This window comes from Corythoichthys intestinalis, chromosome 7, assembly GCF_030265065.1.
Source record: "Corythoichthys intestinalis isolate RoL2023-P3 chromosome 7, ASM3026506v1, whole genome shotgun sequence".
Taxonomy (NCBI): domain Eukaryota; kingdom Metazoa; phylum Chordata; class Actinopteri; order Syngnathiformes; family Syngnathidae; genus Corythoichthys; species Corythoichthys intestinalis.
The window spans coordinates 8868557-8895752 of NC_080401.1; the positions used below are offsets into that span (position 1 = coordinate 8868557).

The following is a 27196-nucleotide window of genomic DNA, read 5'->3' on the forward strand; positions in this document are numbered from 1 at the left end:
CTTATTGTGTGTGTGCGCGTGCGTGTTTGTGTAAACATTGGAGCTAAAAATAGCATGTGGGTCCATCTGGGGGCCGCCATACTCGCCTTCCCCACACCTTTTTGGTGTGATGATATGGAAAAGGTGTTGGGGGTTTGGTGTCTTTCTTGTCCCATGATGTGGAAAAGGGGTTAGGGTTTAAGGTTTGGGTTGTTAAAAGCAGGGAGCGCAGAAGGCAGATGACAAGGCTTGATCTGATTACTCGTTGAAAGCAGAGTGGCGAGTACTGCGGGCCGCAGCTGGACCCTTCTCAAAAATAGGGTAGCTACACCTCTACACTGTCACATTCTACATTGAAGCTAGACATACAGTATGTACACATGGCCGCTAGATGGTGCTCAAGTGCCTGGGCCCTTGTTTCTGCAAGGCTATTTTATCCCTCACTTATGAATACTGTAGTAGTATATGGTCATCAACTCTAAATCTGTAGCATTTATTTGAGTTTTTGAGATAATCAAATGTAAACTAGCAGGTTCACTACCTCCCAATCCTCCTCCTGGCTTAAGTATTGTTGAGTGGCTCAAAACAGACAGGTGGAAATGTTAGTGCAAGCCCTTATTCGGTTTAGTGCGACATTAACCACAATATTTTATAGCTTTACTAACAATTCTCATCTCAAAATGAATAGCAAAAATTCCATTGTTTTCGTCCTCGGCTAAGTGACATACTGTACTTTTAAGAGAATACAAAATATTTGCATCACATATTTTAGATGGACTTGTTGTGTCAATGGAATGAACAAGTTACACAAGATGATTTTATGGGAATTTAGAATATTACCTTAATTATGTTCATTGACGCTTCATTATACCAGTAAATAACACTCATAAACGATTACATGACTGTTAAATATACAGTGCTCGCCAAAAGTATTGGCACCCCTGCAATTCTGTCAGTTAATACTCAATTTCTCCCAGAAAATGATTGCAATTACACATGCTTTGGTAGTAATAGTTTCATTTATTTTGCTTTGCAGTGAAAAAACACAAAAGAGAATGAAAAAAAATTAAATCATTATCATTTTACACAAAATAGGCCAGACAAAAGTATTGGCACCCTCAGCCTAATACTTGGTAGCACAACATTTAGATGAAATAACTGCGAACATCCGCTTCCGGTATCCATCAATGAGTTTCTTACAATGCTCTGCTGGAATTTTAGACTATTCTTCCTTGGACAAGGATTCATGTCTGAACTCTTACTGGCCACTTTAGAAGTCTCCAGTGCTTTCTCTCAAACCAGTTTCTAGTGCTTTTTGAAGTGTGTTTTGAGTCATGGTCCTGCTGGAAGACCCATGACCTCTGAGGGAGACCCAGCTTTCTCACACTGGGCCCTTCATTATGCTGCAAAATTTGTTGGTAGTCTTCAGACTTCATAATGCCATGCACAAAGTCAAGCAGTCCAGTGCCAGAGTTAGCAAAGCAAACCCAAAAGATCAGGGAACCCCTGCCATGTTTGACTGTGGGGACCGTGTTTTCTTTGAAGGTCATTTTTTTCCCTCTGTAAACTCTTACGTTGATGCCTTTTCCCAAAAAGCTCTACTTTTGTCTCATCTGACCAGAGAACATTCTTCCAAAACTGTTTTGGCTTTCTCAGGTAAGTTATGGCAAAATCTAGCCGGGCTGTTTTTATGTCTTTGGGTCAGAAGTGGGGTCTTCCTGGGTATTCTACCATAAAGTCTCTTTTCATTCAGACACAGACAGATAATACGGGGTGTAACCTCGGACTGCAGCACAGCTTGAACTTGTTTGGATGTTAGTCGAGGTTCTTTATCTACCATTCGAACAATCTTGTCAATTTTTCCTTTCCGTCCACATTTAGGGAGATTAGCCGCAGTGCCATGGGCTTTACACTTATTGGTGACACTGCGCACCGTAGACACAGGAACATTCAGGTCTTTGGATATGGACTTGTAACCTTCAGATTGCCCATTCTTCCTCGCAATTCTGCTTCTCGAGTCCTCACACAGTTCTTTGGTCTTCTTTTTTTTTTTTTCCATGCTCAATGTGGTACACACAAGGACAGCGCAGAGGTTGAGTGAACTTTAATCCATTTTAATTGGCTGCAAGTGTGATTTAGTTATTGCCACCACCTGTTATGTGCACAGGTAAGTAACAAGTGCTCTTAATTACACAAATTAGAAAAGCATCATATGATTTTTCAAAGGGTGCCAATTATTTTGTCCAGCCCATTTTTGGATTTTTGTGTAAAATGATAATGATTTAATCATTTAATTTTTTTCCCATTTTCTTTTGTGTTTTTTCATTGCAAGCAAGGCATGCACAATGGCAGTCAACATGCGTGCTGGAAAGTTTACGCACTATTACTAGGCTCTACAAAGACAATGTTGTATTTCATCTACAGTGTGTTGAGTTTTAGTATTGGAAATAAAAGCGCCCGTGTATTATAATGCAAATCCCCGCAGCTAGACAGAGCAATGACACACGAACATATTTGTCCAAAAAGCCTCGGTTTTCCCCCCCTTTTCACAACACTAAAATAAATTGCACACGAATATCCAAAGGCGCTCTGCACGGCGGCAGCTCAACAGCAACAACAAACGATAACATATGGCTACGACACAAGCATGTCTTACCTATTCGAAGACACCAAAAGGAAAATCGTCTTTATTTTTTACCTCAAATTGAATTTTATAAAATGTCGCTGCTTTTGTAAAGGTAAAAAAATTCTCGTTTTTGGGTCATGTTAACGCTGCCTCTGTCAACAGTTTACTTTTCCGTTCCAATAGCGCCTTATTCAACGTGACCGGGTAGCAAGCAAGGTGTCAGGTGGTGTTATAACTAGGGTTGGGCATCGAGCATCGATGGGAACCAGTTCTGACACTCCGATGCCCCCGGAATCGTTCAAATTTTAAAATTTTAATTCCTTGTTTCAATGCCGTGACCGCCGAGCGGAAAAAAATTGTTCGATTTCAAAGACTGATATTTATATTTAAGTTAAAATTACCCCAGTGAGTTCATTTAGTTTAAGAAATCCTTGAGAAGACTTTAATATAAACTAGTGATGCACGATAATACATTTTTCAACCGATACCGATAACCAATAATTTCCTCCTCATTCCTACCGATAACCGATAATGTCAAGCCGATAATTCTATTAAAAGATTTATGTAAAATTTTAAACAAAAGAAAATATTACTGTGCAAAAATATAATTTATTGCTCTTTTTTTTTTTTCAACATAAAATATGAACAAGTCGTCAATTCCAACATCTAAATAATGACATTGTCTGACATTGTGTAATGGTAAACTTCTGGCAACAATTACTTTCAGAGTAAATACCTAAGTTGCACAAAAATGCCTTTAAAAGTAAGCCATTCCTAAAATAACATTAATACACTGCAAAACACACTTCCTTAAAACTAGTCAGTTTTAAGTGTAAATCTATTGGAAATAAGTGAAATTATCTGCCAGTGCTTCAGGTGTATTTCTCTCAGATTTCTTGGAAGAAAAATAGCTAGCTGAAAATATTCTTAACAGCCTTATTTTAAGCAATACATTATTATACTTAATCCTAAAAAAAACTTGGAAGAAGAAAAGATTTGGAATATTTGTGGCTACAGAATATTATTGTTATTTCATTACAACAGGAATGTGCATATTTAAATTAATAAATGTTAATAAGTGCCAATAAGTTTAGATTATCTACTGTGACAGTAATTGAGCAGACAAATAAATCAAATTAATTTGAAAAGTGATTGCTAATGTTATATGTTTTGTTGCACACTGTGAAAATGATTAACTCAAAAGAGCGAGATGTCATGTACCCATTCTGCAGCGCTTTGTTTACATTTGCGGCACTCACGAGTCGCGACATTCGCTTTACAGCAGCTAAACTGATAAACGGCAGTACTATTTGGATGCAGTTGGAACTCGCATCTCCGTGCGTGTTGTTTTGTGCCTGAGTTTTGTTAAGCCGAAAATAAAGGCAGCATTACAAAGTCATCTGACCGCTCGTCATTTTACATACTGAATGGATTATTGAGGGGCTGACTTCGTTTTCTCCATGTTTAAATTATCATCTAACCACTGTGCCGTCATGATAAGCTTGCTTACTGGACATCACTTTTCCAAATGTAGTGGTGAAAATGTGATTGGCATGTTTTTCATGAAGAATGGTGGTCGTATAAACTGCATTATTTTTTTATCCAGGGCTTTGGCTCTCGGGTCATTTCGGTTAAAAAAAAAAAAAAATCTCGTCTCGTCTCGGCGGCGGCTACGTTCGTACCGGATAATCCGCCCGCACTGGCCGGTTTGCCGCGACGTATTCGGGGCCTGGCTCTGCTCACACGCCGTGAGGGAACGCTCGAGAAACCGGGGTGTTCGCCGGAGGTCCTGAAGCTGGGGAACCGGGCTCTGCCCGCCCCGCCGACGGCGAGGCGGCGGCGGCCTGCCGGACCGGCCAGAGCGGCGGGCTCCATCTGAAGACGGCTACTTGCCGACTATCGGTCTCCAGTCGTGCCGGTGTTTAGCGTTAGATGCGAGTTTACCACCCGCCTTGGGCTGCTTTCCCAAACAACCCGACTCTGTATCGTCACAAGCCCCTAGTTTAACTTAGTGTTTACAATAGCATTCCCGCTAGCAGCAGCAGCCTGGTATTCGTTCCAAAAATCTTTGTGATGCAGTTTTAAATGGATGCTGGGTTAGTGGTTTTGAATGAGGACGCTTTCTTTCGGCCTAATGGAACTTCTGCAGTACATGTTTCGCAAATGGCGAGAGCGTCGTTTTTTTAGTAACAGCCGCCATAATCAACTATTTCTTGTCGTGTAACTCCGCCTCCTCAACCCCTCCTCCCTCAGGGGCTTCAGAGAGGGGAGGGGTTGAGGAGGCGGCGTGCTGAATTCTTCGGTTGTGCACATTTGGAGGCTAAATCAAGTATATAATTATCGGATTGCATTATCGGTTGAATTTTTTATTATCTGGATTATCTGTGTGACATCATAATTGCCATTATCGGCCGATAATTATCGGCCACCGATATTATCGTGCATCTTTAATATAAACTATTCAATTTTTTTTACCCTGCATTTTTTTACCCTGCCTCTTAAAAGAATCTGAATCCAGAATCGAACCAGAATCGAAACGTACAAACGGAATCGCTAAATTTCAAACCCTAGATATTACAAAATAAAAATTAAAAAAAAAAAAAAAACCTTTCAACTTATACTGTATATTTAATCTGCATAGTTAAATAAACTTTTGTTTCAATGTTTTATTTTTGACCAAAAAAAAAGAAAACTTTTTCTCCTCAACACCAGAAGTGCTGCAGCACCCAACTTCCCACACCACTGTGTTCTACAGTCCTCACTAAACAGGAAGTTGTTAGGCTTTACGGACAGCAAACAAGGCAATTGTGCTTTTTGAAGCTTCTCCTTCACTTGTGACAATTTGTAAATCTGTAAAACACATACTGTATGCATATCCACGTTCAAAACGACACGCATTTTACCAAAACACGAAGCATATGGTATTCAAACGTACATGTAGTCTGATAATTATGGAAATTTAGTAGATTAAAGTAGCCTAATTTGCCTAACAGACGTCAGCTAGCTTAAAAGCTAACATATTAACAATTGTAATAGCAGACCACTCACACATAACCCCACAAATTTAGCTCTAAACTTAATTACAAATGCCTACACAAACATATATTAGCTGAAACAACCTACAGCCTTATCTGGGCCTAACCAGAGCGCAGCTAGTATAATACTGTTGGACTTTTTGAACAGTTATTTTAAGATTTAGGGGTACTTAAAGGGTAATTCCGATTTACTTGGAAATTCGGGTTACAACGCCAGCGTAGGAACAGAACTCGTTCGTAACCCGGCGACTACCTGTAATATATGTAAATATGTTAAAAAACATCGACTTGATATCTAAGATATTTAATTGGGACCTTTTTATACAAACACACAGCCATTTGTAAACTTCTTGAGATTTTTATTATGAAAATAAGACAATTTGACCACGTTTCCTTCATCATGCTTATATCCAGATGAACACATGGGGTTTCTCTGCTACACCTGCAATGCATTTCCTAAAGTCTGGATACACCCAAATACCACAGTGATGGCATGATTCAGGACAGCCATTGCCATTAACAGACTATGTATGTGGCTCACTGGCAAAATCTTGATTGGAGGACTAAGTGTGTGCATGACCTGTGAAGTGTGGTGATGATTTTGTGGAGGATAATGATGATGATGATTACTTGGCCTCCTGGGCTTTTTTGGCAGTCTGTTTCTCCTTTGCCTGGTGAAGACATAAATAAAGGTAGTCAGCAAATCAATCTTTATTTTATTGTGTTTCAATAACAATTCTGTTGTCTTCTGTAATTTTTCCCCCCGCATTGTTTAAAGCAAAAACAATTGAAAATGTGTGTGTGACATTGTTAAAGTTTGACTTCTATGCTGTTTGTTAATTGATCACAGTTGCCTTTGAAAGTCAAACGTCTCTGCCAACAAGCATATTTGAAAAGGGTGATGACGTGATGTAAGACCCATGCAACTGCCTGTCAACACCGTTCTTACTACACACGAGCACACCCCCTACACACACACACCAGGGTTCGCACACATTTTTCATGTACAATTTCAAGCACTTTTTAAGGACTTTCAAGACCAAGACATAAAATATGGTGCTTTCTCACAAGTATGCAAAGGTCTTCCAAAATGTTCAAGGACCCACAGGCTTGAGAAATTTAGTTTGAAAGGTGCCGATTCTGAACACCCCTGGAAGGGTGCGTTCCCGGTGGCACTGAGCGTTTTGTGGCAAACTATGAGTGCATCCAATAGCAGAGGTGCTCTCGTAGTAATAGCATGGTGTTCGGTGGATGGAGACAGATACGTCACGGCAGAGGAAAACATGAAAAATGCGCTGTCGTGAAGTTTGGAACACTCGAAAAATGGCTCTCATTCCTCAAATTGCTAAGCTAAATGATATCTTGATGTACTCTTGTGAGGAACTGTATGTAATTCACAACAACAAAAAACTCTGTAAAGCTCTTCACTAGAACTTCACAAAAACAGTGTACGAGGACCTCCAAGCCGCAATTCTAGTCACATATGAAAGTCACCTTCTCCACCAGTGGTATTAACTGCTGGTGCTCTGCCAATGTCTTCAATAACTCCATAATGAATGGAAGATAGTTGTGCTTCCGTCGAATGTTTTCAACCTGCAACAATAAACAAAGAAAAAGAAAGCAACAGTGTGAGCAAAAAGAAAACCGTTAGGAAATTAAGGACACATTACAACTCAGCAGTAGTGGAGATTGCCAGTGAAGGCTAGCTTCAAAACAGCAATCGCTTATTCACTTGCATTACAAAAGATGTGATTTCACCATCAAAATACTGTTATCTTGCTCACCACCCATGGTTAAAAGCTAAAATGTTTTTTTCTGTAGTGGCACTAAGGATTTTCTCTTGAGAACAATTATCCATGTACAGTGAACCCTTGTTTTTCGCAGTTAATAGGGACCAGAACCCGCCGCGATAAGTAAAAAAGCGTGAAGTAGACCCCCCCTCCCCAATTTTTTTTTTGTTCTATTCAGATCTTTCATTGGATGTAGATAAATATAAGAAATTATAATTTTTTTGTTTGTTTTTTTTACATTTTCCCCCCAAAGTATCATTACAAAGCTTTTGTACAAATATATATATTTTAATAAGTGGTTTTTAAGTACTTTAAATGTAATTATCATGATAAATTTTAAATATGTTACTGTGCCATAGAATTTTTTAAACTAGACAAAAAGTAGACGCCCAATCCATTTAAAAAAAGTAAAAAAAAAAAAAATGCTTGTCTCTATTAAATGCTTCATTGAGTGTCCACTCAAATCCGCTCCAGCTGCTCACTTACACACAATGAGTTGCCATAGCACCTGTTTGACATGATAAACGATGATTGATGCATGCGGCCCTTTAAGGTCTAGTCTCTGGCAAGATCAAAGCTTCACCGTCTGCCAATCATCGTTAACTTTAATAAGCAACTCCAGTTCACTCTCTGACAAATAAACAGCAGGGAGCAAGCGTAAGACTGCGATCGGCTCGGGACTGCCCATCTGTTCTTTTTTCAATGAACTGAAAGCGCGAAGTAGCGAGGGATCACTGTACCAGTAAATAACTCCTTGTTGCATAAAAAAAAATGCGATCACTAGGAAACAAAAAGAAAGGTGTGTTTCACGATGCACAAAGAGTGTGCTGCTACAATCATTGTCTCTTAAATTATTGCCGATATGCGACGTTGTCCCCCCCAAAATTTAACCAATTTAACCACAAATGTAGTGACGATATATCTTAATAGACAACCCACTCAAATGCATTAAATGCATATTCTAAAATAAAAGACAAACTAGATTAAGAATAGGGCTGTCAAACGATTACAATTTTTAATCGAATTAATCACAGCTTAAAAATTAATTAATCGTAATTAATTGCAATTCAAACCATAATAAAATATGCCATATTTTTCAGTAAATTATTGTTGGAATGGAAAGATAAGACAAAACACGGATATATACATTCTACATACTGTACATAAGTACTGTATTTGTTTATTATAACAATAAATCAACAAGATGGTATTAACATTAACATTCTGTTAAAGCGATCCATGGATAGACTTGTAGTTCTTAAAAGACAAATGTTAGTACAAGTTATAGAAACTTTATATTAAAACCCCTCTTAATGTTTTCGTTTTAATAAAATTTTCAATCAAAAAATAAACTAGTAGCTCGCCATTGTTGATGTCAATAATTACACAATTCTCATGGTGGTGAAATTCATAAAATCAGTCGCACACAAGCGCCAGCAAAGGGCGACAAAACTCCAAAAAAACACAAGTAACAAGTGCACATGACACTGCGCTGTCATTTTAATCTGTTTGAGCGGGACATGTGCGTTAATTCCGTCAAATATTTTAACGTGATTAATTTAAAAAATTACCGCCAGTTAACGCGATAATTTTGACAGCCCTAATTAAAAATAATTAAAAAAAAAAAAATCAACGCATAGTGTGTCATTTGAAAGTTGGTTCCGTGTATGACATAGGTGTAAAACCGATTCCAGAAAGGGCCTAATGGGTGCTGGATTTTGTCGCAACCGATAACGCACAGAGAGTTTAAGCAATGAACTTCCTGCTGAAACAAGCAGCACATGACAAAGTTTAACTGATTACACATGTATTATTGTATGATTAAAAAAGGTGTCCTCCTCATTGGTTGGAAAGAAAAACCTGCACCCACTAGGCCCTTTCTGGAATCGGTTTGACACCTGTGGTGTAGGATATGAAATAGGTGAGGAAGCTAACGCTATTTTTATTCTCTGCCAATTTGAGCACATCAAAAGCGTTGATTTGATCCAAATAAATGTCTTCTTGGTCTGCTAAGTAGGAGTGGGAACCTCAGGGCACTTCACGATACGATACGATTCGCGATACAAGGCTCACGATAACGATTATGTCACGATACAGCAATTATCGATATATTGGTCAGAAATTGGATACATGACATTCTACGATACAACTGTTGAAACGAAAAAAAAAAGTCATTTATTAAACAGTGACACCTTTTCTGTGCAACATTGCTGTTAAATAAAAATCTACTGCAAATTGTGCCCCTACACATATAGAGGAAACCAACCACGATCACTGATGTCGCTTGGAGAGATCATGATGAATGGCACCCTTAATTTCTTTAAAGTTTTAAATCTTTAAATAAATAAAAAGTGCCGTAGGTTTCAGCAGTTGAGCTTGGAGTGGGGCAATGATAAAATTGGTGGGTCTTTTCTTCGTTTATGAACTTTGTTTCTTGATTTGAGCACTTCCGCTATCTGCTTCAGCATTTAAGATGTCAGACTTGCTCAGTCACAGTCTTCCTCACCTTAAAAACAACAAAATAAAACAAAAAATATTAGCTACTTCACAGCGTTTGAGTTGAAATCCTGATTTTTTGTTTGTGTTGGAAGTATTGAATTAAAAAAAATATGAATTGAATGTATAGAAATTAAAAAATCAATAATTACCTATTTTTAATATGTAGGCTACATTAATTATCATGCACATCACTTTATATATCTTGGAACCTATTCAAACCATTTTTATAGCTTATTGTATCAAAATGACAGTAATAACAGTTTGTGTAGTAAACTAGATGGAAATTGGTTCTCAAATAAATCGGTAAATTCATGTGGGCTTGTTCGATATTCATTTTCATCCAGTTTAGGGTCCTGGTTTATTTTATATCATTCAACACCAAATGTCATCAAAATAATACATGTAAATTAAAAAGTCAATTACATTGCAAAACTTTCTTACCTCAAGTGATGAAAGCGAAGCTCACGAACTCCAGTGTCCACTACGTCACCAGCTCCCAGTGAAACTTATTTTTCTTAGACGATTCTTGCATACAGCAAAGTCCTTGTTCACCTTACTTCCTTTCTTGTTGGTGTAAAATCTAAAGTGTGTCCCCATGTGTGATTTGTAGCAATATTTTTCTCATTTTTTCCTCCACCGTTCTCACGGAGCTTTTTTATTTTTTCAACCCACTTGGAGTTCCTCTCTTCTTCTCTAGACAACTTGTGCGCACTTTACCCTCACCGCCACTCCCGAGCGTCCCTAGTGGACCGCCAAGGAATTGCTCAACAAACATTGAGCAGTTTACAGCATCCATACTCCATTGTATGGCCAATATGTTAAATAAAAGTATCGATTCTTGGCGGGAGCATATCGATAACCCATCGGGTTGCAAACTATCGCGATATATCGCTGTATCGAGATATTGTCACACTCTTACTGCTAAGTGTGCATGATAACAAATTTGAAGCCAAATTTTTAATTTTTTTGCCAATCAGATTTTTCGTAATGAGTGTCATGTGTAATTTGCAGACATTTGCATTTACATGTTGAACATAACGTGCTTTTATGTTGAAGAGGAAGCACTAAGCTAACCGTAACCTTTGCACTCGGTAAAAAAGTACACTTGTCTTGTATTTTCCTCACACAAATCGTATTAGTTGTACTTTTCCCCCCATATTTTTCGAATTGTTTGCTAATGATGTAAATCAGCAAGTCTTCATATTCTAAGTGTCACATTTTAACTGCAAATATTGTGGTTTGGAGATAATAAATATGTGGTTTTCATATTTTGTAGGTCTGAACTTTAGTTCTACAGTGTGTTGACGACCGATAAACATCTATGAAAGGAACTGGAGTCTCATATGCAGCCAGTGGGTGAAGTTAACAAAAGTTGGCAACCTCATCAAGACAATCATATTAAAGCTGCTAGCGGCTCATCGCCAAAACACACTTCTCAGACTTTTCCTCAAAACACTTGTGGCGACCTAACCTTATATCTTTTAAGTTTCTGATTTTCTTCCTCAATAAGCAGGTGGTACTTTGCAATCTCTGACTGAATGGAGCTCAGAAATGTGCTGCTCTGGTCTGTGTCCATTGGTTCATCCTGAAATCAGAAGGGGTAACATGAAAAGGTTTGTGTATTGGTGGGTGTGTTGCGTGACATCTCAACAGTGTTGTTAATAACGACATTAGAGTATAACAGCGTTACTAACAGCGTTATTTTTTTAAGTAGTGAGAAATCTAATTTTCTCATCTTGGCAACACCGTCACCCTTACTGAGGATGTAAAGGCGAGCGTTACTATTAGAGGTGGGAATCTTGGGGCACCTAATGATTCGATTACCCTGGATACCCTTGTTTACAGACGTCGCGCAACCGCTTTTGTTTCAACCCAGCCATAAAAAGAAGGTAAGTAATTATATTTATTATTTGAAATGTCTGTCCTTTTTAGCTGAGAATCATTAATCAATGTCTAATATTTCGTTTAAAAAAAAAAAAGGACTTTGAAAAATTATTCACTCGCATATTTTAAACTTTTTTATTTTTTATTTTGTTAAATCTGTCCTGTTCAGCTGTTTGACATGGAGAATGGATGTCTAAGTGCCCTAATGTTCTGAACAGTTTTAATGTTTCACATTGAGAGTCTGACATACTGTACATATTGTGATTATTCAACATACCTCGTTTATTATGACAAAGAAGAAAACAGGAAGGGGTTATGGGAGAACAGAAGAAAAGAAACATAAGAGAAGAAAGAAAAGAAACACAAACTACAACAAATACGTTGAACGTCTACACTAACTACTAATATGTTAGTGCTATCGTCAGCTAGATGTATTTCTGGTTGACACCATGCGGGGGGCCTGTTGACCAGGGAGAGAGGGGGACATGGGTGGGGGAGTCTAAAAGCTAAGTGATTAAAAGGGGTAGAGTGTACACAAATCAGCTCTGTGATCTAGATCTATATTTTATCTACATTTTAAACTTATAAACAAATTACATCACGATGAAAAAAAAATGGCGTCTGTTAATAAGTCATGGATATCTACCTCATAACTATCGCTTAACTGTATTTTTTTTGTTACTGTCGCATTTTCCCTGATATATTATATATGATAAATAATAGATCCAAACAAAGAAAATTTGAAAATAAACGTTTAAAAGGGTAAATATATGAAAAAGAAAATCTCGACCACTCCTTCATGTCTGCGATTTCTACATCACAAACCTTTTTGTATTACCATGTTTCACTAATTAAAACCCCCAAAAATCCGGCTGTGACCATTCACAGCTGTGTCTGACACTCAGTGATACATGCTACATGGAGTTTTTTCATTGAAAAGAGGCAAGTACGGGATAATATCTCGCTAAAATCATGGTGTCTTTAATTATGCTCACGCGTGCTCTCACCTCCAGTTAGGAATATGCTGTTTAAATTTTTTTTTTTTTTCAAAATGCCCTCCTGTTCAAAATTTGTCTTCCCCCTTAAAAATTGAGATTTTCAGCTTTCAAATGATGAGTCACACATGCATATAGGACAATTTTGAAATTTGACCAAACTGGGGGTCTCAGAGCAGAGCTTCAAGTCACCTGAGTGTTTTCCGCCATATATATATTACACATCTGCGAAATGATGTAAAACTTTCGATCGACATTTTAGATGTTTATCGTCATTATTGCCACAGACATGTTCCCGTAATATGTACTTTGGCCACCCGATGGTGCCCAATTTGAACTTACTTTCTGACTTATATTTTGAGATTCCATATATGTTATAGTAGTACCACCAATTGACCTTAGGATATCCCTATCTCCACTCAATATAGTAGTTTGCATATTGGCTTCCCATGCCAACCGTATGCTAGCAATGTCAATGATTTTGTTATTAATGACACTATGTTAACTTAATTTACACCATGCTTAAAAGTCAAAACCAGTATTAACAAGTATTAGATGATAATCCCATATCTTAATATTTGAGCAAATATATAAATGCTACTGTGCGGTTTCTGTATTCACTGTCTGGTTTTAGATTCCAGTGCTATTATGAGAAATACCTTTCACATATGTGGCAGGTCAAGTCAAAAACAAAGTGAGTAGGGTGGAAATCTGTCATAATCGTTGTCATTTTTCACCAAATAATCAAAAATGTATTACATTTTTGCATATTGATTTTGTGATATACGTGGCCCATTTCATGATGTTATCTATATTGCATAGAGCAAGGTGATATCATACAGATAAATACATTCAGACAAACATTACTTATGAGTTATATACTGCCTTTGTTTCATGTAACATGAATTTTATGTAGGACATTTGTCGTATGAACATTTCGTTTGTTTATATTTGCAGTTCAGAGGCAGTAATGTTACTGAAACTTGACTACATTTTACACTGCTTGGAAGTTTGTGCGCTCCTTTTCAAATTGGGATAGTTAACATTTTCTGTGTTGCCTTCATTTTTTCATAATATAGATATGATAGAAATGAAGTGCTCTCGTAAAGAAAACAAAGACAAAAGTAAAGCCCACTCAACTTTACTCCAGCCTCTGACTTTCTCTTTAAGCCTGTTCATTATTTTGTCGATTTGTGTACCCACTACCCAGACAAACATTAAGGACAGAATATCCGGCCCACTTGTTCTGTAAATAAGTGTGACATTGGATTAATTAAATTTTATATCATATTGTTTTACTAATATCATTTAACTTTAGAATCTTGATAAGTTTTCTCTAAATTGTATTCAATTTGATTTTAGCGACCAGGTAGGTCAGTGAAGTTGGGAGCCATTTTCCAGGAGATAGGCTAATGCTAGCTATCTAGACGTAAAACAAATGAAACATTCTAACAGGAAAAATTTAACGCTGTGGATCCCAAAGAGTGCCAGTTACACAGTCCCTGCTGGCTCTGAAACAAAAAGATTGAGTACTGCAACAGCAGTAAGTCTTTCCAACGTCCACTCAACCGGGAAAATGGGATCTCAAACTCTATGAAATGTTCATTTCCTTATAGGGGATGTAGTGCCCTGGGAAAATTTTAATATTCCATCATTTATCCATAAACGCATGCCTTTTGTATTCATATCATGCCACTTCGTGTAATTACACACAAGAAAATTAGAGAAATTTGGCTCGATTGTCAAGCTAAAACGACCGGCGCCCAAGATCTGGCAGATTGTGTGCGTGACGTCACGACAAGTGAAGAGAGTGCCACCGGCCACTAGGGGGGCAGCGCCTGTCTGCATCAATATAATTCCTTGTAGTGAGGGGAGAATTAAGGGTGTTTTGAGCTGTTTATGCTGATGCATTGTGTTCGTACTGCACATATTCCAGGTTCCCTCATGAAGAAACACCCCTCGTTGTCAATATAAGAGAATTCAGAATTGACAGTGAGGGGTGTTTCTTCAACAAGAAAAAGGCTCAGTGCTTTAATACTGAAATGGCGGCGATGATGGCAGACAATTTCGTTTCTAGTTTCAGCGACGAGTCCGACGTAATGAATGTTCATCTAATGGTGACGAGAGTTACGAAGCTTTAATCGGTGTTTTAGGTAACCAATTTGAGCCCAAACGAACGCCAATGCAGCGTAATGAAACGGTCATTGAGGGGAGCAATGACACTGATGAAACATCGGCAGCAGATCATGTGGGAAACACCAATGATTTGTTTTGCATTTCTTTTTGTGAAGCTGATACACCGTGACTGCATAATAAAGGAATGCATAGAATAATTATCATTTATTGCGCTATCATAGCTTTTTGCTCTGCCAACAGACACAAATATGAATGTGATCAGAGGATTTGTTCTATATATTTTACGAACGATAATGTATACATGTGTCCAGTCCTGTATCCAATGCGTGACATTTTTTTATTATAAAAGAGTACTCACTCTGGCCATTTCGAGCTTGGCTGCTCCCCTCCTTTGCTTAGCCTTAGCCTCCTTTGCTAGTCATCATCCTCTTTCTTGATATCTCGGGACATTTAGGTCGCTGCGCGTGTATGGTCGGCACCGCATCTCCTTTGAGCAGCAATCTTTTAGCAAAATCCGATTTCACTTGTCCATAGTTCGAGAAGCTTTCAGGTGGAAAATGCGCACCACAGAAAAGCGTGCCGGAGGCTGTGTCTAGAAAATTAGCCCTCTTTGCACGGACGAACTTTACCCATCGTCTACGTAGTCCAGCTTTTTTTTTCGCGTTCGGGAACTCATGGATACTATATTCCGATAAATAACTATTTGTACACCACATAGCACAGCAGTTCTGAACCATTTTTGAGATGTTTTCGTCAAACAAACCCCAACGCTACTCTCTCGTCGTTAAAAAACAATGGCACCTGGCTCGCCTCGACTGTCAATCACTTGTCGTGACGTCGCCGCCCCATTCGGCTGTTTCCGGAACACTTTCGGGAATGTTCGTCATTTTCGATCTATTTTCGATAATTGCTCATTAATGTGATTGATTTTTTTGTTAACTTTATCAATATTTGTTATCTTGGCACATAACGGTTCTATTGATGTCTCACACCCCCTTTGCCGCTACATCCCCTTTATCGGTTCTGCTTTTGCTCACCTCAGTTAGTTGACTCTGAAGTTCTGCAATTTTCTTTTCATATATCATCTTCCGGTCAGACACAATGGCCATGAGGTTAAAACGAATTTCTCCTTCACTGTACCTGAGAAGAATTACAACAGCGTCAAATTAAAAAAAAAAAAGGAAAAAAATAGACATAATAATCATTTATTAGATTTTTCATAACTCGGCCAATAAAGAATCACATCCATTCACTTGCCACTTTATTAGGCACACCTGTCCAACGATGTGTTAACTCAATTTCTAATAAGCCAATCAAAGGGCAGCAACTCAATACATTCAAACATGGTCAACCCAATCTGCTGCTATTCAAACAGAGCATTAGCCTTGGGAAGAGACGTGATTTAAGTAACTTTGTTGGTGCCAGACATCTGGTCTGAGTATTTCAGAAAATGCTGATACATTGGGATTTTTACACACAACTATTTCTTTGGGTTACCAAAAAAATGGTCAGAAAATGTGAAAAAGAAAATACTAAGCGGCAGTTCAGTGGGCGAAAATGCCTTGTTGATGCAAGAGTAGAATGGCAATGCACCTTTGTATATAATTATCCATCTTAGTGTAGACATTTCCTAAAGTGAACTCTATTGTTGGATGAAAGTGTGTGCTTATTTGAGATACTCACTTTTGTATTCTTTTTTCAATGACTGGACGGACAGCGCTAATCCAGTCGTCCTGGTTGCAGGCACCTGGTGAAATACAAAACAAGACTAAATATGACAGTTGGAACAGAACTTCATGCCAATTTCAGGGTTTAACACTTAACCTCACAAAAAAAATTGTTTAATTTATGGAATCTCGGGAAATTTCTTCGACAAATTCATGCAATGCAATATAATGTAATCTACATTAAAAGCCACCAGATGCTACCAGATGAAGTTCCATGCCTCTATTAGACACTTCACCAAGATTGGTAAATTTAAAACTTTTAAGATGTTTTAAGACCGCGCAGGACTAGAGGTGGGAATTTTGGGGCACCCAACGATTCGATTACGATTAAGAGGCTACAATTCGATTATAAATCGATTATTGATGCACCCCCAGATATTAGCTACGTTTAATCTTTCGTACATTAGTTACAAAATTTGTTCAAAAATCCTCTCAGGCTTAAATAAACTATTATTCCAGTATGAAGTTAACAGTTCAGAACAGTAAATAAAATACTCATGTCCCCATTCAGTATCAACAGCTTTAAAGTACATTCAATTGATTTAATGTTGTGAATCAACACTTAAAGTTGTTAAAATTGCTCCTGTTATTCCATAATTTCCCTTCTGTCTACTTTCGACATGTGAAAGTTTTAAAACTTTCATCATTTAAAGATAGATTCAAGTCGAGATTTTGCCGATTTAGCAGTATTTTAGATAAAAAGTTAATTAGGTTGGCGCGGAAATTGTTACAACATCCTTCCAGAGAAGTCTACTGCTTTAAGATGGCGGCTGTTTACTAACACCGGCGAGTCTGTCATTTCGCATCTAGTTCTTTATACATGTGATATCTTCCGTAGTATTATGTGGGCGTAGTTTGTAGCGGCATGAGTTGAGCCAGAGCCCTAAGTTGTGCGTGATGTTTACTCTCGGTCCGTTCCTCATTGCGTCCTGAAGACCGCCCTGACTGTGTTTTAGTTCCGCTTTACTTGGCAATTAGAGCCCTAAGTTGTGCGTGATGTTTACTCTCGGTCCGTTCCTCATTGCGTCCTGAAGACCGCCCTGACTGTGTTTTAGTTCCGCTTTACTTGGCAATAATCGGAATTGGGATGTTTGTGAATCGTTCTTGAATCTTCCACGACGCCATTGACACAAGGCTTATTGTGGTTTGTGACGTAACCTTATTTTATTAACAAATACTTGTTCTTATTTCGTGGTGTTTGCAAACAAAAAACTGCGGGCTAGTTTGCATGTGGTGAACGTCTATCATTGTCATTTTTTTTCATTTATTCAGTTCTTGCCCCATTATAAAAGTCTAATTCAATGCTTAAGACATTTTTAAATGTTGTCAACTAAAATTAGACGAAAACATTGAAATGATTAAAACATGACTAAGACTTGGGCATGTGCCGGTATGAGATTTTGACGGTACGATAACCGTAAGCAAAAATACCGCAGTTTCATTGTATCACGCTATTGCAATTATAGCTCACAAATGTGTTATTTTGAGATGTTTTTAACACTTTTTTTCCATTGAACAGGATTTTTTTTTATTTTTCAGAACATATTTGCAAATTGGAAGATGAAAATAATGTTTAATTAAATAAATTAACAAAAAATAACAAACATTTTAAATAAAATTAAAATAAATACAACATATAGGCCAGGGGTTGGGAACCTTTTTTTTTTTTTTTTTTTTTTTTTTAAAACCTGTCCTGTTCAGCTGTTTGACACAGAATGGAAGTCTAAGTGCACGGATTCTGAACAGTTTTAATGTTTCACATTGAGAGTCTGACATACTCCCATTGTGATCATTCAAAATACCTTTTTATTATGACAAAGCAGCGAACAGGAAGGGATTATGGGGGGACAGAAGAAAAGAAATACAAGAGAAGAAAGAAAAGAAACACATACACAAACAACAACAAGAAATACATTGAACATCTAAACTAGTTACTAATATGCTGGTGCTATCGTCAGCAAGATGTATTTCCGGTTTACACCATGTGGGGGCCTATTGGCCAGTGAAAGAGGAGAATGGGGGTGGGGGTGTCTATAAGACTATAAGCTAAGTGATTGAAAGGGGTAGAGTGTACACAAATCAGTTCTGTGATCTAGAACCCAGTAATCGTGTGAATCTCTTATGAGTGTAAGCCCGTTGGTTGGCGACCAACCCTACGCCGCCGCATCGCCAATCCCGGCACCGGAACCCCCAACCCGAGCATGCCCTACCACATCCAGCAGCACGCAAGCCCCACCGGGCGCGCGACAGCCACGCAGACGGGCGGAGAAACCGCGCGGGCGCCAACCCAGGGCCACGGCCCCCACCCAGCCAGCCCGGGGAGGGAGGGCGGGCGGGGGGATGGGGGGGCCATGCGCAGCCCATCCCTCCTCCCGCCGCCCAGCAAAGGAGCCACCGTCCCCCCCCCCGGGACCCAGGGTGGTCCCCCGGGCCACCCGCGTGCCCATCAACCGGCCTTCAGGGTTCAGGTTGGGAACCTTTTTGGCTGAGAGAGCCATGAACACCACAAATTTTTAAATGTAATTCTGTGAGAGTCATACAATATGTTTAAAACTAAAAATACAAGTAGAGCCTGAGTTATACTCCCGCGTTGCGGTGACGGCGCAGCGACTACGGTCAGTCTGCAAAGCCCTCCAGCCCGATTTGTTTGCGTGTCCTACAACCAGCCAGTGGGAGATTTCTGGTGTCTATGGAACTTCCCAAACCGCGCTGGGAGCCTTGATTTTAACGTTATCATAAAAAGCACCGAGGCACTCTCAATCAGTGATGATGTATCGTGTGTGAACTGTCTGTTATTGAAAATTAAAGATCAAAACAACTCTTTTGACACCAAATCTGTGCTTTATTCTTCATATACTTGAAGTGTGACACGTAAATAAGTCACAGACTCACATCAAACATATGTACACAATAAATGATGAAGTGCACCAACCCAAAATACGACATAAAGTGATAAAAAGTTGGCAGTTTTTGGCCGACTGGGTCACCACTTCGTGTGGACACTCGATTCCGAACACACACATCTCGGTGGTTCTTCCATATTTATTTATTTTTTCCAATCGCCGACCTAGCCATTTGGCAATCACAATAATGTCTTGACGAGACTTGCTCTTCGATGATACTCCCGTCGGCTTGGTCCATTTTTGCGTGTAGAAAATGTTTGATTCCATTCTACAATGGCGGTGATTTCGCGCTGAACCGGAAACAACAGTCTGAGCGGACCAATCACAGTCCGTTTCTGCCATGTCATACGTGTCTACGTGACGCGAAGGTTAGAAAATTCGAAAGGAGCGCGTCAGGCTACGGCGCAGGTCTGACGCGGAAGTATAACTCGGCCTTAATATGTGCATTTTATGTAATTTCAACACTTTTAAAGTACAATAAGTCTCTGAATTCTTTTTAATAACTTATATAAATAATAATACTTAAATAATAATTATTAAATAATATTTAAATAGTTATTTTAATCCACAGATACTCTTGTACTTACGGTTTTAAACCAGCAGGGGGAGGCGTTCGCTAAGTGGCGTGCATGGGCAACAAATGTTCGCATTTTAGAGCAAAAAGAAATCAGCCGTCTTGGCAGTAATTTGAATCCTGCAGCTTATAGTCCAGTGCGGCTTATTTGTTCATTTATTTGGGTTAATATGTAACACTTTGACAGCGGTGTCATAAGACAGCCATAAGACTGTCATAATTATCACATGACATTATCATGGGCATTAATGAATGCTTATGACAGATGTCATTAAGTGTCATCCGGTAAATTATGTCACTAACTTCATGTATGTCCTGCTCTGATCTTTTTCATCCATTCAAAAGGGAGATAATTTGCCCGATAACACAAAATGACATCTATCATGAGCATTCATTAATGCTCATGGCACAACTTCTTTCAAGTTCTGCTATTTTATTGGAATTGTCAATTTTGATGGATAACCTACAAAGTCAAGTTATTGCTGAAAACTCAAAATTTTGAGTAAACTGATGTTAGGTAAATTGTACTCAAAATTTTAAGTAAACTAAATTTAAGTACATATTTAACAAATCAATCCAAGTGTGATTTGAACCCAGGTTCAACCTCAATGACAGCGCAACATGTAGACAAACTGCCTAATTTGGTATACCATATCCAGAGCACTCTTTTTTGAAGGGAGTCAGGGTAGGGCTAACTTTCCAAAATTTAACAATTCAAGAATTTTCATATGTTATTTACATCTGTAGGGCTGCAATGCATGCTAGGAGGCATGTTGGTCGACAACAGTGTTGACAGCAGGTAGCAGCAGATGTTGACTGTCTCCCCCAAGAGAACAGTGATGGTCAAATGAAGCTTCTTGAAGCAATTACGCTTATCAGCCAATTGGTTCCAAGCTTCATGGTGTTTCATTTGTTCTTATGACAGTCTTATGATGCCGCTGTCAAATAAAGTGTTACCGGTTGATATCTTTTGATGTAAATATCCCATAATACTGTGAGGACAGCTGCAGTCCAGTGCGGCTTATCTATGAACGAATGCCGTTTTCATTTCAAAATTTCAAAACGTAGCGGGAAGCAAGGAGGAGAGAGCGTACGGCGTGAGAGCAGAGTTAGCATGTTGCGGATGCCGATGTTATTTTGTTTATTATTTCTGTGGTTGCCACAATAAAGTGGGAAAGTCATCACCGACTCCTCTCCTTCTTATTTCCACATTCGGGGCTATTACAGTATGTTTATGTGTGACTGCAGATGTGTTCGTAATGGCGAGCGGACAATGAGTGAATGCTAGTAGTGTCTGAAATGCAGAAGTTAAATGTTTTGTCACAAAAACTTGTATTTGTTTACTCATATAATTATATAAGAATCCGCACTTTAGAGCGCATAAGAAATGAGCCGTCTGTGTGCGATGTGCAATGCGAGACGGACGTTGTTTTTTTGTTTCAGCTGTATAAGAAAAATGAAAATAAAGCAAAATTAAATGTGTAACAACAGACTGAAGCATTTAATCCCTGTCTGCACCACGCTACGGGTCCATCGCTACTATTTCAACTGACTGCCACACGCATCATCAGACTTCAAACGTCCTCCACAGCCACACCTGGAGTGTCTGTTGTGTGCCGACCCGAATGTCGCCTGATCACTGGCTTGCCAATAAAAAAAATGTGAGCGCCCCTACTGGTTGTTCTTTTTAACGGTTCCCATGTGGCTCTTACGCCCGCCAGGTTTCCCCCGAGGTCCTAGCGCCCTTCCCATTACATGACAAAACTTTTTTTTTTTTTTGTTAAATAATTGAAGATTTGTCTGCGAGCCAGATGCAGCCGTCGAAAGAGCCATAGGTTCCTGATATAGACTATACCCGCAGCCACAGCTCAAGTTGCTCAAGATTAGAGTAGGAACAAAATAATTGCTATAAAAAAGTAAAAACACACTTCTTAATAAAATTTAAAAAATAACTACTGCATTACTTTTTTTGAGGGGGGGGGGGCTCAAGTGAAGTTTCGCCATTTTCAGCCACTGTGTCAACTCTAGTCTACATAAAGTCATGCCTTTGTGTTAAAAAGAAAGAATTCATAAGTTAATAAGTTACCGTAATTTCCCGAATATAAGGCGCACCCGTGTATAATGCGCACCCCAAATTTACTTGTAAAATCTAGGGGAAATTATTGTACCCGTTTATAACGCGCACCCTAATTTTAGCACCAATAAATAGAAGAATACAAGAAAACAGAGCTCGTGTACAGATACAGAGATGTCATTTTACTGACTGGTGAAACACAGCACAAGCATAGCACATTGGTAGTTCAAAACATTACCGTAAACTGACAATATTTACGGTAATAATATGATTTGACAACTTCTCCAACTTACCAGAATCTAGGAGAAAACAAAACAGATGTGACTTTTCTTTTAAAGGCTGCTGTATAACTTGCTCGTTTCCTCATGATGAATAAATGTTTCTTCCATGGATTGATACGGTAAAATGAAAGTGAGAACGTAAGTCTGAAATCCGTGAGAGCTCATCGCTGTCAACACGACAGTAACAAAAGGAACTATTGTTATTTGGGTTTGAGTTTCCCGAGGGACCGATATAGTTGATGGACACAGGAAGTGTGTGCCCTTACATTTGTTATGGTCCGAATTGCGGAGCTGCAATAAACGTCAACTCAAATTAGTTCAAGAAACTAAATTCTGTGCTTTATGAAGAGTGAAAAAAGCAGGATTTAACACAGACTAAATCATTCGGCCGATTAGAGTGAAGTATTACCGAAACAAAATGGTGACGTCACGTACCGTAATGGTTGGCAACAGGTCGCCGCATACGTTTCTTCAACACAACGTGGCCGTGTCAATGAAAAAAAATCGGTTTATACAGTGCCTTGCAAAAGTATTCGGCCCCCTTGAACCTTGCAACCTTTCGCCACATTTCAGGCTTGAAACATAAAGATATAAAATTTAAATTTTTTGTCAAGAATCAACAACAAGTGGGACACAATCGTGAAGTGGAACAAAATTTATTGGATAATTTAAACTTTTTTAACAAATAAACTGAAAAGTGGGGCGTGCAATATTATTCGGCCCCCTTGCGTCAATACTTTGTAGCGCCACCTTTTGCTCCAATTACAGCTGCAAGTCGCTTGGGGTATGTTTCTATCAGTTTTGCACATCGAGAGACTGACATTCTTGCCCATTCTTCCTTGCAAAACAGCTCGAGCTCAGTGAGGTTGGATGGAGAGTGTTTGTGAACAGCAGTCTTCAGCTCTTTCCACAGATTCTCAATTGGATTCAGGTCTGGACTTTGACTTGGCCATTCTAACACCTGGATACGTTTATTTTCGAACCATTCCATTGTAGATTTGGCTTTATGTTTTGGATCATTGTCTTGTTGGAAGATAAATCTCCGTCCCAGTCTCAGGTCTTGTGCAGATACCAACAGGTTTTCTTCCAGAATGTTCCTGTATTTGGCTGCATCCATCTTCCCGTCAATTTTAACCATCTTCCCTGTCCCTGCTGAAGAAAAGCAGGCCCAAACCATGATGCTGCCACCACCATGTTTGACAGTGGGAATGGTGTGTTCAGGGTGATGAGCTGTGTTGCTTTTACGCCAAACATATCGTTTTGCATTGAGGCCAAAAAGTTCAATTTTGGTTTCATCTGACCAGAGCACCTTCTTCCACATGTTTGGTGTGTCTCCCAGGTGGCTTGTGGCAAACTTTAAACGAGACTTTTTATGGATATCTTTGAGAAATGGCTTTCTTCTTGCCACTCTTCCATAAAGGCCAGATTTGTGCAGTGTACGACTGATTGTTGTCCTATGGACAGACTCTCCCACCTCAGCTGTAGATGTCTGCAGTTCATCCAGAGTGATCATGGGCCTCTTGGCTGCATCTCTGATCAGTTTTCTCCTTGTTTGAGAAGAAAGTTTGGAAGGACGGCCGGGTCTTGGTAGATTTGCAGTGGTCTGATGCTCCTTCCATTTCAATATGATGGCTTGCACAGTGCTCCTTGAGATGTTTAAAGCTTGGGAAATCTTTTTGTATCCAAATCCGGCTTTAAACTTCTCCACAACAGTATCCCGGACCTGCCTGGTGTGTTCCTTGGTTTTCAAAATGCTCTCTGCACTTTAAACAGAACCCTGAGACTATCACAGAGCAGGTGCATTTATACGGAGACTTGATTACACACATTTGGATTCTATTTATCATCATCGGTCATTTAGGACAACACTGGATCATTCAGAGATCCTCACTGAACTTCTGGAGTGAGTTTGCTGCACTGAAAGTAAAGGGGCCGAATAATATTGCATGCCCCACTTTTCAGTTTTTTATTTGTTAAAAAAGTTTAAATTATCCAATAAATGTTGTTCCACTTCACGATTGTGTCCCACTTGTTGTTGATTCTTGACAAAAAAATTAAATTTCATATCTTTATGTTTGAAGCCTGAAATGTGGCGAAAGGTTGCAAGATTCAAGGGGGCCGAATACTTTTGCAAGGCACTGTATATATATGTAATACATATATATTTCTGTCTCCATCCATGTACCCGTTTATAATGCGCACCATGAGTTTACAAGTTGATTTTGGGGGAAAAAAGTGTGCGTTACATTCGGGAAATTACGGTAGTTAAAAACGTACAGTACAAGTTAAAATGTAAATATTGTCTTTAAAAAAAAAAAAAAAAAAACACTGGGAGTGAGACCTCTCCTCGTCCAGCGAACGTGGATTTGTGCTTAGGGCAAGATCATCTTTCGCAATTAGCAATCTTTGACGCTATCCTTTTTTCCCCTTCAAGTTTGTTTCTTACTCGGTGGCTTGAGCCTTAAAACCTCGACGAAGTTGCTCTCCCAGGTAAGCCTAGGCTAACATTCGTCTAAGTTTTTAGTTAGTTTGTCCCCACACCCCCTCCCGTCACCTCCGCTCTTCTAATGGAAACATTCTTGCACCGCCCCAACAAAGAACACACCGAACTTGGGGGCACAGAGCCTTCTCCATTTTTGTCGTCTCCCTTTGTAACTCACTCCCTAAACCCATCCATACCTGTTCAGACCTTCCCACATTCAAAAAAACTTAAAAACTCACCTTTTTAAACTAGCTTTGAACTTATAAATTATTTTTCTTTATAGTTTTGTTCTGTTCACATTGTTTCCTGGGTTTTTTTTCCCAACTGTAAAGCATCTTTGAGCATTGGTAAAAGCGCTTTACAAATAAAATGTATTATTATTATTATACTGAATTTGAAAGGAAAATGTGTTTTGTTTTTGGCAAACTTTTTCATGGTGCTAACCTGTTGAACCTACTCACACGTGGAAAAATACAATTGTACAACGTTTTAAATGTATTCATTTTGTATATTTCACTTACCACGATTTGAGAGCTCAATAAAGTGACGCAAAGTACGCCTTGTGTTTTGAGTGTTTGTTTTTGGGTTCGCTAGCTGTTTGGCAGAATAGCATCACTGAAACAAACAGCAACAAACAGGGGAAGGGGTGAGCGCTGCCGCGCCAAGCCACTTCTGGCTGAATTTTTGGCACACGAAAAATAGCGAATACAGTTTAACAGTATGACGGAAAATTTTAGTGGTTTTGAAATCGCGACCACACACCACACCACGGTAATCCGTGAAACCGGTAACCGACACATGCCTACTAAGACTGATGAGTATTTTCGTCCAAAAGACTAAGACAAAAATGAAAAGGGCTACCAAAAACAACACTGAATGCAGAATTTAACGGCCCTCATAAATCAAATTCCATATCAAATTTTTCATTTAAATATTGAAATCATTCCAAATTAACTAATTGTTATTTTCATGTAATGCATGTTTTGAAAGTACCATATTCTTTGGACTATAAGTCACACCAGCCAAAAAAATGCGCAATGAAAAGGAAAAAAAAACATATAGGTCGCACCGGAGTATAAGTCGCATTTTTGGGGGGAATTTATTTGATAGGATCCAGCATGACAGACATGTCATCTTGAAAGGCAATTAAAAAAAAAAAAAAATAGAGAACAACAGGCTGAGTAAGTGGACGGTATGCTAACATTACATGACGTACAAACAACGAACTGAGAACGTGCCTGGTATCTTAATGTGACATACGTTATTGCTAACAAGCAACAATGATATAATAGTGGGTTAATAATTTCACACATTTGTCGCTCCAGAGTATAAGACACACCCTCTTCCAAATTATGAAAAAAAAAAAACGACTTATAGCCCGAAAAATACGGTTCTGCTGGTTGTTGAACTAACTGCGAGGTTAGGTTAAGTGGCTGGTTGATAGAAAACCATGCCATTATCATAACACTTTTACTTTGTCAATGATCACTATTCATCAAAATTTGAAGAGTGTGACTTTCTAGCAATGCTACTAACCTGGTAATGACACGCTTTATGCTGTCCGTACATGCTTACCTAAGTCAATTGGTCCTTCCCTTAGTCCATCCAATTCGTAAAGTCGACCATTTACAGGAACATAACTCACAAAGTGAAAGGCATCCTCATCCTTTGCAGATGACTTTGCATCGAACTCAAACATTTGCTGTCTGCAAATAAAAAGGAGTTCTAAATCAGTTAAAAATTTAAATGAAACGTGATTACACATTGACCTTCTATTAGCCATTTTAACCTGAAAAATAATGTCTTTCGTATAAAACCCAAGCATGAATTTACCTGGCAAATCCGTTGTGAACTTGTCTGATAACCTCAGAGTTGCTCAGAGCCAAACCTTTCATCTGAGGGACAAACAAGTGTGTACAGGTAGCAGAATAAGACAATTGACTGTTTCTTACTGTACATTTACTACATCGTTGTTGTTTCATGGGAGGACAAACAAAAAATTGTGTATGAATATACTTTACATGAAAATAATTCTAAATTACAGAACAAACAGTATTTTTTAAATTTCTCTCAGTACTAAATATGTATGTTTCACCACTAGTTTTAGATAAAGAGCATTGAGCACATTTTATTAAATAACCATTCATTACTATGAGACATGATTGTATAACAAAATAGCATTAAAGCCCAAACCCCGATGACTTTATGTTC

General features: G+C 38.7%; 1 protein-coding gene across 2 annotated transcripts in view; it reads right to left on the minus strand.

Annotated features, from left to right (window-relative positions):
- Positions 1 to 5940: 5940 nt before the first annotated feature.
- uchl5 (ubiquitin carboxyl-terminal hydrolase L5) overlaps positions 5941 to 27196 on the minus strand; it is a 31044-nt gene continuing 9788 nt past the window's right edge. Inside the window, exons 5-11 of one of the 2 annotated variants that reach the window (XM_057841999.1) lie at positions 26819 to 26880; positions 26561 to 26691; positions 16628 to 16691; positions 15982 to 16084; positions 11401 to 11514; positions 7135 to 7233; positions 5941 to 6311 (exon numbers count right to left, since the gene is read on the minus strand). In XM_057841999.1, the coding sequence (XP_057697982.1) occupies positions 6267 to 6311; positions 7135 to 7233; positions 11401 to 11514; positions 15982 to 16084; positions 16628 to 16691; positions 26561 to 26691; positions 26819 to 26880 (618 nt within the window). In that variant the 3' untranslated portion in view covers positions 5941 to 6266. The remainder of the gene's footprint in view (positions 6312 to 7134; positions 7234 to 11400; positions 11515 to 15981; positions 16085 to 16627; positions 16692 to 26560; positions 26692 to 26818; positions 26881 to 27196) is intronic. The other variant, XM_057842000.1, reaches the window with a different exon arrangement.